This window comes from Penaeus monodon, chromosome 41, assembly GCF_015228065.2.
Source record: "Penaeus monodon isolate SGIC_2016 chromosome 41, NSTDA_Pmon_1, whole genome shotgun sequence".
NCBI lineage: Eukaryota > Metazoa > Arthropoda > Malacostraca > Decapoda > Penaeidae > Penaeus > Penaeus monodon.
Genome location: NC_051426.1, coordinates 4479723 through 4492222, shown reverse-complemented (window position 1 = coordinate 4492222; position 12500 = coordinate 4479723). Strand labels below are relative to the sequence as shown.

The following is a 12500-nucleotide window of genomic DNA, read 5'->3' as shown; positions in this document are numbered from 1 at the left end:
TTCCATCAGCTTTGCAGCTTCTGGGCTAAACACTGGGATGACAGCATTGAAATTAGTATTATCATCATCCTCTTTCAGTTTGATGTCCTTATGACGTGCGCCTGGTTCATTATTTGAAGCGTAGGACTCAAGGGCCACTTGACTCAGGGTGGTGTATGGGGATCTGAGTATCCTCGTGATATTGTAGGACCAGGGATTTAAACTTACCGAGTCTCTGGTTGGCGAAAACACTGGGATGCCACTCATGGTAAATTGTTTGAGGAACTCGTACTTATTCAGGCTCAGCATCTGGAGGAAGTCTTCGTCTTGGAGGTCCGAGATCGTTGAACTCATGGTTACGCGGCAGCACTCCTCTGGCGTCACAGTCATGGCCATCAGCTCTGCCTTTATTGTCTCATACACCTTTTTGAAATCTTGACAGTCCTTTTCATAATCAAGCTCAGAGTGGCCTTTCAGCTGCAGGGACCTGACTTCGTATTTGCCAGCAGTCACAGTAGTGCTGAGGATGTTTTCTGCTAATCTTAGGGCATCACTGTGTTTCTCAGTGGTCAGGATTTCCTTGACTTTGTTCATGTTTGTTCTGAATTCCAACTCGACTGTCTTGGCATTTACTCGTGCAACCCTTGCTGCTACAGAGTGCCCTTCAACACCCATCTGCAGATTGGTATAAAAGAGACGCTCCATGAGGGGAAGGAGGTCCGAAGGAACGCGCTTCCCTACGTTGTGAAACTGGACGGCTATGCTGTTCCACTGGCGGAATACCTTGCTCAAGATGTCAGAGGTGATCTTGGGGCGCTCTAGAGCCAGCTGACACTCATACTTATTAAGAGAGACCTTGAGACTTCCATGCTTTTCAGGATCCTCTGGAAAGAAGACCCACTCTAGAATATGGAAATTTTGTGTGGATCTTGTGCCGGGCAGTTTCCAGCCCGGAACAGAAAGCTTTAAACTTCTTTCATTCATGCTAGCAAGGTTCTTGCTGATGGCATTCATCTGATTCTCTACATCTGAAGAGTGCTCGGCCCAGAAGAGTGTCGGCAGATTGGTGCTGCCATTATGTAGACGGGACCGGATGTTGACGCTGTACTGAACGGGGAAACTTTTTCCAGCCCCCAGCAAATAGACGTCGCAAATTTTACCTTTCGGCTCCCTCATCAGCGATATGACAGTCTCTGGAGGGTCGGACGACTGGTTGTGGTCTCCGTCAGTAATGATGAACACTTTGACATATTTTTCTTTGCAGGTGTATACTTTGTCGACGATTGTCTGCAGGGCACCTGTCAAATCTGTCTGACCGCTAGTGAAGTCTGACCGCTTCAGCTCAGTGCCAGTCCTCAGCAGTTCAACGTAACTGCCGAAGACATAGAGGTCTGTGCGCCCCCTCAGCTTGGGCGCGACGAAGGTGTTCCAGCCCGAGACAACGGCTGGCCAGTACGACGTCATCGATCCAGACACGTCGGCCATCAGGAGGTTGTAGCTGTTGGCGGCCGAAGGGCCCGCCTCTGCGGAGGAGTCGCCCAGGAGCTCAGGGGGCACGAAAGACGGCATCTGCAGCACGAAACGGGTCGCGATCTCGCCATTTTCCATCTGCAAATGCATCGAAGTATTAGGCATAATTTGGGCGAAGTTAGGGTCTAATGCTAATACTGTCAGTGAGGATAATAATAAAAAAAGAATGATGGCGAAATTATCATTACTACAAAAGTAGTAATGATAATGTTTATATCAGTATTACAACTTTTATTTGCAATTATGTGTGATAAACCTTTGTATTCTGCAACAAGAGAGAAACTGCAAGATATTGTTTACGCAATATCATACTCTTCAGATTTAACCCTAATGTACAAAGCATAATGTGACGAATGTTAAGTGGGCCATATAAAAATCTGCAAAACCTCAAATCATGTCTACTGCTTGCAAACAGCGAGCACTAGCTGAATACTTTACAATTACTAACGGCAGCATTACCGCCAAGGAATAAAATTTCCTCTGCAGTAAGGGGCACCCGCCTCTACCAGCACAGCGAGTACCGCGCCCGACAAAGACATGAGCTTTTAGGGCTTCTTGCCGAGGCCTCTCCCAGACCGGAAGCTTCAGGGATTAATGGAAAGGCTACTTCGTTTAAAACGTTTTTCCAATGCTACGAAAATGAAATATTTGATTTTTGGAATTCTAATTGCTGTTAACGTTGTCATCTTAAACTTTCCCTGGATTGATTGATTGATTATTTAAAATTATCTGCCGCGTCAACAGCTAAGGGCGAATACCTTGTTAAATGGAAATATTAAAATGTTTAAAACTTTAAAAATCTATCAATAGATATCTTAAATCAAAAATCAAAGCATAAATATTATACTCTAAGTGTATAAAATTATTGCATAAACATTATGCATAATTAAATTTTATTAAAAATATTAGTCTCCCTAAAGAAACTAATAAGACCCTCTACGTCACAATCCTCCCCCAATACATTCTTCAGTGTATATGGGGGAGACAAGTACATACGTCTTTGGTCTGAGAATGTTGCACATCTTTCCACTACATGTGCGATTGTTAAGAGCTCTTGGCATCCCTCACAAAGTGCTTGATTTTTAGCCATCATCGGCCCATGAGTCAGTCTTGTGTGCCCGATTCTTAGCCTTGTTAATGCAACTTCCACTTTTCGATTGGGATGGATGCTAGTCACCCAACTGCCAAGGTCATCTCTAATCTCTTGCAGTTAATTTCTGGAGATATGCCTCCATTGTTCCTTCCATTTATCGCGAAGACAACTCCTGATGCTGGGTTTCAGGTCGGTGTGTGGGAGAGGAAAACGAGCATCACAAGGCTGAGCGGCAGCTGCCATGGCCTTCTGATCAGCTCGCTCATTCCCACTGACACCAACATGCGCTGGCACCCAACAGAGACTTATCTTTTTACATGTTGACATCAGTGCAAGCCAATCTTGAACCTCCCTCACTATTGGATGTGATGAGTTTAAGCTCTTGATTGCTTGCAAGGCACTACGAGAGTCACAATATATCACAATAGAATGGTTCATAAGATCTCTAGTCATCTTAACTGCTGCAAGGATGGCATGTAACTCTGCAGTGAAGATCGAGGCTGCTAGAGAAAGACTGCCAGATGCAGTCTTCCTTCTGCTCACTGCTGCAAAGCCCACACCATTTTCAGATTTCGAACCATCTGTATATATTGCGTCCGATCCTTGGTACTTAGAAATGTGCTGAAGAAATCTCTCTCTGACTTCTGCTTCAGATCTCTCCCCTTTCCCAATTCCGACCAAATCCAGCTCGACTTGATTAGTCCAAGGGGGAATTGGGAATTCAACAGCCAGAACCTTAGTGAGACTTTAATTAAGTTCTTCTACAAGATTCCTCATTCTCCTACCATAGGATCGGCTATCCTCAAGGGGGTTGAAAACCAATCTGGATGTAGGAGATCCTGGAATCCTTTGTAGTCTCGTGTAGTAAATCAGGTTCATGTAGTCCCGGTGTAATGAAAGAGGTGGTTCTCCACTCTCAGCATACAGGGACTCCACAGGTGAAGACCTGAAAGCCTCAGTACAGATTCTGAGAGCTTCATTATGAACCGAGTCCAACATCCGGAGAACAGTGGGAGTTGGAGATGAATAAGCTTCACATCCATAGTCAAGCTTACTACGAATAAGCGCTCGGTAAAGCCGTAGAAGCGTTGTGCGGTCTGCACCCCAAGATGAATGTGAAAGAACCCGCAAAATACTAAGTGCTTTTGTAGCCTTCACTTTTAACTGTTTGATGTGAGGCACCCATGTAAGTCTTGAGTCAAAAATTAGACCCAAGTACTTCACATCTTGGACAAATTGCAATTGCTCCTAAATAGAGGGAAGGATGGAACTTTCCTCGTTTGTGGAAATGTATAGCCATGGTCTTACTTGGAGAAAGTTTGAACCCATGATATGTTGCCCACTGTACAACCTGATTTATTGCAGTCTGCATGCGTCCTTGCACATCCTGTAAGCTTCCTCCTGAGCAGTACAGTGTAAAGTCATCCACATACAGATTACATGAGACAGCACTTGGAACAACCTTTACAATGTCATTTATAGCAATGGCAAACAGGGTCACACTTAAGACACTCCCTTGTGGTACCCCTTCCAGCTGATCTTCCAGGTTAGAGAAACTGTTTCCTACCCAAACTCTAAACTTCCTGTCAGCAAGGAAACTTTGTATGAAGGTAGGTAATGCTCCTCTTAAACCAATGTCATACAGCTTCATGAGTATGCCATGCTTCCAAGTAGTATCGCAAGCCTTTTCAAGGTCAAAGAAGAATGCTATCATGTGACGTCACTGTGCAAAGGAATTCTGTACAGCAGTTTCCATCCTCACAAGTGCATCTGTGGTTGATCTTAATTTTCTAAAGCCATATTGATATGGGGTCAAAATGTTTTCTTTTTTCAGCAGCCATGTCAACCTGAAGTTGACCATTTTCTCCATCAGCTTGCAGATGCAGCTGGTGAGGGAAATTGGTCTGTAATTTCCTGGTGCGGAAGCATTTTTGCCAGGTTTAGGAACAGGAATGATTATAGCTTCTCTCCATGTGGATGGCACTGTGCCCTCACTATAGATCCTATTAAATAGGTCTAACAGGAACTTCTGGGAGCTCTCTGGTAAGTGAGATATCATTTGGTATGGAATACCGTCACTTCCTGGGGCAGTCTTACGGCAGAGCTGCAAAGCAGAGTCCATTTCCTTGCACAAAAATGGCAAGTTGTATGGAAGTTCTGCTGCAGTCCTACTGAAGAACGACACTGGGTGTTGTTCTTGTTCCGCACGAAAAGTGGAGAATCGAGCAGTGTAAGATGCTCCAGAGGAGATCTCTGCCATGGATTTAGCTAGCTCATTTGCAACATCTTTTTTATCCGTGATGATTATGCCATCTATCTTCAGAGCAGGTTGTGACATGGATATGCTCTTTCCAGCGATCTTACGCACCTTGTCCCATACCCATGCTAAGGGAGTCCCAAAGTTAATCGAGGAGACATACTGTCTCCACGACGTCCGTCTAGCCTCCTTTAGCACGCGCCTGGCCTTGGCTTGGGTCTTCTTGTAATTGATCAAGGTTACAATGCTGGGGCGTCGTTTTATTTGCCTTAATGCAGCTTTTCTTGCTCTGACAGCTTGTTGGCACTCATCAGACCACCATGGTACTGGAGGTCGACGGTAATGCCCGCTACTTTTCGGAATGGATGCTTCTGCTGCAAGGTGAATTCGTGATGTGAGGTGATTAACAGCATCTTGAATACACTGGAAATCATTCACAGATCCTTGCAATATTGCAGTTGATCTAAAAAGATTCCAGTCCGCATGTTCAAGTCGCCATCTCTGCACTCCTTTGGCTGGAATACCATTCACCTCCTCCAAAAGTATTGGAAAGTGGTCACTTCCATGCAAGTCTTCCATGACCTGCCAAGTGAAGTTCAACTGTGAATCAGGTGCGCCTATAGATAGGTCTATATTGGAGAATGTCCCAGTTTGAATTTGGAAATGTGTGGGAGTGTCATTGTTCAGTAAAACTGCATCTACTCTTAAGAACAAGGACTCCAAGGCCCTTCCGCGAGGGTTGCACATAGTGTCTCCCCAGAGGTGATGCCGACAATTGAAATCTCCAAAGAGTAGAAATGGATGTGGCAACTGCCCAAGTAGATCTTCCAAATCATTAATGTTCAGATTATGTGGAGGAAGGTAGATGGATGCAACAGTGTAAGGTCGTGTCAAGCCTATTCTCACAGCCTTCACCTGCAGTGTTGTCTGCAAGTGACGTACCATTACTGCTACTCCTCCATGAGGTCCATTGTCAAAGGTTCCATAATGGGCTTGAACTTGGAATCCTCTCAGGAAAATGGGACGATTTTCCCTGGTCATAATCTCTTGTAGGCATACACAAACTGGGTTACATGAAGCTATCAGATGTTGCAGTTCTTCCCATTTTGCATGAATTCCCTGACAGTTCCATTGGATTAGGGTATCCAGGTCTTTATATTATTTCCTCATAAGGTGTTTGGCAGCATCTGTGGTCAAGGTTTGCCTCACACCTTTAGGCTGTCCCTTTCCAGGATCCTGGGAGTACCTTTTTAATATTTGTTGACCTGTGGAACTAGTTTCCACAGATTTCCCTTGGACAGGTTCAGGATTTCTTTGCCTAGGCAAAGGACAGACCTGAGCCTTTGCTTCAGGGGCATTCTGTCTAGCAGCGGAGGCCCCTGTGGATGTTGTGGCAGCTGAGTCTTTTGGACAGGTTCAGGATTCCTTTGCCTGGGCAAAGGGTGTGCCTGAGCCTTTACTTCAGGGGCATTCTGCCTAGCAGCAGAGGCTCCTGTGGATGTGGTGGCAGCTGGAGCTGTCACCGTTGAGGCCTCTGGAGCCTTGCTTGATGGCTCCAAAGACCTTACTTTGGGAGGAGTCTCCTCAATAGACCCCTCACTCCTACTCCGTTTCTGGTGGAACAACTCACCAGAGGCAGTGTCAGCAATTTGGGACTGAGGTTTAGAGGAAGTGGCAGAGTGTGTGCTGTAAGAAGCATTGGAGGGCAAAGGTTGGTGGGAAGGAGGATGGGCTAGAACCGAAGCAAAGGACCTACCTGGCTGTGCAAACAGCACACGGGCACGTCGCTTTGCCTCTGGAAAACTAACTTTCTCCTTGCTCCTTATTACCAATACTTCCTTTTCAAATTTGTACCTTTTACATTGCTTTGAAGAAGCTTCATGAGCTTCTTTGCAGTGGTAACAGCATATTGGACCTGGACAGTTGTCATCTCCTTGATGACCTGTTGTACCACACTTTACACATACTCTTGGTTGTCCATTTTCTTTAAAACGGCAAGAGTTGGCTCCATGCCCATAACCTTGGCAGTGGAAGCACCGCATAGGGTTGGGCACATATGGCTTTACCTTGAGGTGGTACCATGCTAACTTAACTGATTCTGGAAGGACTAATGTGTTAAAAGTTAGAAGAAGAGTTGGTGTCGACTGTTCCAAACCATCAACTTTCTTCCTAAAACGTTTTACTGCCACTACATTAAAATTCTCTAGTTCCTCTAACAGTTTCTCCTCAGAATACCTCATAAGGTCTCGGGAAAAGACAATTCCCTTACACTGATTGAGGGTTTTGTGAGGAGAGCATGAAACTTGAGCCCCAGGAATGTTGCATATCGCACGCAAACGGTCACTCTCGTCTGGTGACGAAACCTCAACTATCAGGCTACCATCTCGCTGTGGGGTGAAGTGAGGATCACGTTGACATACTTCAACTATTTTCCGATGAACCTCAAAAATGTCAAGATCCATGATTGATACACCATCAATGGTCTTCACTACCAGGTACTTACTATATGAAATGCTTTCATATTTACCAGGTAAGATCTCCTTAGTGGATTGAGGAGGACTTTTCCCCTTCTTACCTGGTTTGAGAGCCCGGGTACCATTACGATTCCCATTCTTGCCCTTTGGAAGCTGGAAAGGTTCCAGAGTGACGTGTGATTTTCCAGAGAGAATGGTCGAGGGATTGCGCAGGTCGTCAGGGAGAGAGCTAGATCTTTGTAAATTTGTAGTACTCATACAAATTTGAATTCTTCATTTCCTCACCCCCCCACCCACCATGGAGTCCAACGAGGGGAAGCTATAGTTGGGGTTCAAAATCTCCCAACAGCCACAGGGATAATGAGGAAATATACGCAGCCACTATTACAGTACTGATGGCAGTTGCGGGACCTATGCGCTACTGACTGAATAGTGCCTGCTTGACCTTAGCCATAGTCGATTGACTTGACTGGGCCTTGATCAAGCCACCCGTCTAACCAGAATAAAGGACCAAAGAGGTGTGTTGCTAGCTGCAGGGCGCAGCGTGCAGCATCGCTCAACCTCCAGGACTCCTGTCTCCTGGTAATATGGGATGCGACGCACGGCAAACACACGTGGGAGAGTTCTCCCTGGTCCAAGATGGAATGAACCAGGGGTGGGTACACCATCCCCTCTCATAGGCCTTGGTGCACCAGGAAGTCATTTTGTCTCATCCCTCACTGGTGACCCCTCCAGTATGGGTAGCCCTCTGGTCCGACTCACCAGATCATTGGGACCTCAAGCCCCCCCTCCGCGGCAAGGCGGCTTCCGTTAGGGGAGACTTTCCCTGGAGATTCCTAGGACATGGAGCTCAGGAACTTCGAAACCTCCTCGGATCTCCCGAGCTTTCCTTGCGGCGAAGGACCTTCCTAGTGGAAGCCCTTCGACGAGGGAATGCGGGGGTGTGCGGGCGGCCCCATGCAAGGGCGGCGGCATGACAGCGACAATACCCAATCATTAATAATGTTATCGTAATAATGTTACTCTTATCCTTATCATGAGGCATCGAAGGCCAAGGACACAGCCCCGAGCGCGACCCACCTTCTCCTTGGCCTCGAAGAGCCTGGCGTCGCTGTGCACGAGTCCACGGTCCACGAGCCCGTCGGCGCCCACGATCTCTTCCTCCTGCGGTTCTGGCGAGACCGCGCGCGGCGGCCGCCACATGCCCTTTCGCGGGCAGGGGTCTCCACGCATCATTTTCATCATCAGCATCTCCCCGTACCAGTCGTCATCCGAGTCGGAACACGACGGGGGGGAGTGGTCGCGGTCCCCTATCAGGAAGAACCTCTGCATCCTCCTCCTGCTCAGGCGGTCTCGGGAGGCGCGGGGCGAGTCCGGGTCCGCGTCAGAGGGCGCGGCCCTCGGGTTGGAGGGGTTGGGGTCCGACATAATCTGCAGGAAGAGGGAAAGGTTGGAGACCTGTTCGAGGGAGTGGGATGGGGTGGTGATCATAATGATGGCGATGTGATGGTGATGATAGGGATGCTAATGACAATAAATAATGAAACCCATAAAGAGTTTTAGCTTTGTCTAAAAATAATCACTGATTTATTTTTTCAAAAATTTAATTTCATTTATATATATTTTCTCAGTGTAGATTTTTTTTTTTAATAAATAGAATACTAAATATCTGTGTATATTCAAACACGCGTTGCGATTTTGTACCTGGAACTGATGCTGCTCCCCCGTTGTTAGCTCTCTCTCTCGAAAATGATCTTTTTTACTGTGTCTTTGTTTTATTTTTGTTGTTTTCTTCCTTCCTCCTCCCTCTCCCTCTCCCTCCTTCTTTCTCCCTCACCATTTTTTCTTCCTTTTCCCTCTTCCTCCTCCTTCATCTTCTCGATTCCTTTCCCTTTCCCTCCTTCATTCTCCCTCTCCCTCTTCCTCCTTCACCCCCTCTCTTCCTCTCCCTCTTCACCCTTCTTTCTTCCTATAAATCTTTTCCCTTTGTTTCCCTCTTTCTCTTCCTCCTTTACCTTCTCTCTCCTTCTCCCTCTTCCTCCTTCTTTCTTCTTCTCCCTCTTCCTCTTTCTTCCTCGCTCTCCCCTATAAGAACCTGACCATTCCATGACTACTGGAAAATAGCCAAAACCGCGGGCTAAAGGAGAAAAAGGAGTGAAAGAGAGAACGATTTGATTTGATTTGAAAACATTTATTTACAGAACAGTACACATGCCCTGCAAAAAAGCCAGGGTAAGATAGCAAAGCATCTCTTCAAACTGGCTGTGCTTCTATTCGTGTAGAGGGCTGTCAGTCGAACATTAACGTTATATACATGCCTGAAGGGCTATGCCATTGTCACTATATTGTTAAAATATCTGGTTGGTAAAAAAAAAAAAATGTCAAAGACAAGACTGGTGTCTATAATAAAGTCAATATTATCAAAAGGTGCTAATCCATGGACAGTACCACTTGATCGATAGGCTGCAGTTTCTTAGCTATTTTGCACAGCTTGCAGTGCTGATATAAAACAGGCTTGGCCTCCCCTATCAAGTGGATTATATACGTTAATGATGGTATTAGATTTACATCAAGAAATATTTGAATACCAAGATATTCATGTCATGATTGCCATCAATCATGTAAATGCCAACTCCTCTTTGCATTTACAGTCAAGGTGGAATATTTGGTCTGTTCTAATATTTTATCCCGCAATTTTTGCATAACGAGCACTAGTTCTGACTTTTTGAAAGCAACACACAACATCTTCAGAGTATAGGTACTGGGAGAGAGTTGTCTTGCGTTTCTGCAAATTGTTTATGTTCCTGTAACACATTTCAAGAGTTTGCTTGGGGACATTGACCACTTGACCATTTCCAAGGCCCACTACAGGGCGATGCTGTTGTTGATCGAGTAGGAACGTGAACATGCTTTCCTGTTGCTGCATCATAAACATCATTTGCTGGAGTAGCATTTGCAGCAGATCCTTTATTTCTCCATTGGACTCGTTTGACCTGCTGCAGTGTGGGCTGAGCTCAGCTGGTGCAGCAGATGGTGCCGGTGCTTGAGTTGACGGGGCTTTTACTCCTATGGTACTGGCACTGTGGCCGGTGCCATGGCTTTCTGTACAGGGGCCATCACTGTTGACCCCACATGATCAAAGCTCGGGGCTGGGATAGACTTCTTTGGGAGGAAGGCTATTCATTTTCCTGCCCTTTGGACAGAAAGCTCTTAATGGAGAATTGGCATTGTGCTCCTGTCGACAGTTCACACATTTCCGAGGGACAATTTTACCTTAGGAGATCTTTTCTGTGCATTCTGAACTTTCATGAGGAAGAGCGCAGTACTGGCATCGCGGTGTGTCTCGTGGGGAAGCATAATCCGTGTCCCCATTTTGAGCAATTAGAGCAAAAAGGTGTCAGGGATTTGAAGACGGCACATCTAAAGAGTGCCATGCCTTCAACCATTTTAATAGTTTTGAAGATTAGCCCCCCTTCGTACGTTATAATGACTCTCTGGGTCATCATTCCAATAATCTTGCATAAATGACACGTTCATTGTATGTTGTCCTTTCTTCCTTTGCCAAAATTTCTGGCCTTTTCAAGTATTTCAGCTCCTGCACCGGTAGTTGTTATATCAGCAAGTATATGTTCATTTTTGCATCTGACGGAAACATCAGTTTTCCCAATTTTCAGTTCTATCGTTGCGTGTGCCATATTAAAAGGGTCCATTTTAGTGGCCTAGAGACCAAACGATGTTTATCTCCACACAGGTGTTCCTCGTTGATTTTTTTTTTCAGCCACTTCGGACCCCATCAACATCCTGCCTCCCTTACATTTTCATTTGTTGGTTCGTTGGTGTGCGTTGGATCTTTCGGTTTTCATTTTCATGTTTCTTCTTTTTGTCACTTTAGAACTTCTGATTATGTGAACATTATTACACACTGGATCAATGAACAACTGACATGTCTGCGAATACCTGATTGTCAAGGTAACACAGACCCTCTCGGGACACGTCACGAGGTCACGGGAGGACACCATACACGTCCATACACTGTGGTGTCGTGACATAACTGGGGAAGAGAGAATGAAGGAAAGAGAGAAGGAAAGAAAGGAAAGAAAGAGAGAAAGAAAAGAAAGAAAGAAAGAGAAAGGGAATAAAAGAAAAAGAAAATAAAAGAAAGAGAAAGGGAATAAAAGAAAAAGAAAATAAAAGAAAGAGAAAGAGAGAAAGAAGGAAAGAAAAACAGTAGGAATCTCTACTTTGCATTAATATGCCTCAGAAGAGATAGATTGATAGATATTAGCCTCATAGAATAAAAGGCTTTGTATTGCAAAATAAGAAAGAAAGAAAGGAAAAAGGTTTTTCTTTAGCAAAAAGTTAAAAGGCGCATTATTCATTTACGTCAACGAAATGGCTCTTAAATTGCATAAACCAATTCAACCTCATCTAAAAAAATTAAAAAAATAATAAAACGTTAAACGTTAACAAATAAATAAATAAAACAGATAATTAAGATGAATAAAATACACACACACAAAAAAAATCTATAGTAACTACAAATTCTTCATACTTTGTCTTCAAATTCAAGCATGTGAGCAAAATCTAGGAAAAATTGAGCGTTCAACTTTAGTAATTAACAACTATGACGATGGTGATGGACAACGATAAATATAATAGGAGTCATAATAATAATAACGAAGAGAGCAATAATATCAATAACGACAACAATTATAATAGTATGATAACGATGATGACAATGATAATAATAATGAAGTAGTAGTAGTAGTAATAACTGTAGCAGTAGTATTAGTAACAGCAAAAGTTATAACAACAATAGTAAAAGTAATAACAACAATAATAATAACAATAACAATAACATAACAAAAAAAACAACAATAATATTAATAACAGCAATAATCACAAACAACCAAATAATTACCAGAAATAAAACCAGTCCCATAACCTTCTCGACTTGAAAGTATATCAAAATGGCCGAAGGACCAATCACGAGAGAGGACGCGTTTTTTAATCAGCCAATGAGACTTCGTCGGTTACACCTCCAGTGATGAACAATGGATGCCTTTTTTTCAACACTTCAATATGTCCACGCTTACATTTCAGTTGTATTCGCTCGTGCGCTCGGGTGAATGGTTCGCGCAGGCGCCCGTGCATCAGCGGCTACGTT

At 44.5% G+C, this 12500-nt stretch overlaps 1 protein-coding gene across 1 annotated transcript in view; it reads right to left on the bottom strand.

Annotated features, from left to right (window-relative positions):
* The window catches only part of LOC119598589, a 27114-nt gene that overhangs the window by 2758 nt on the left and 11856 nt on the right, over nt 1–12500 (bottom strand). The window contains exons 2-3 of the mRNA XM_037948240.1: nt 8414–8764; nt 1–1587 (exon numbers count right to left, since the gene is read on the bottom strand). The exon at nt 1–1587 is cut by the window's left edge and continues 2758 nt beyond it. Coding sequence (XP_037804168.1) covers nt 1–1587; nt 8414–8761 — 1935 coding nt within the window. The 5' untranslated portion in view covers nt 8762–8764. The remainder of the gene's footprint in view (nt 1588–8413; nt 8765–12500) is intronic.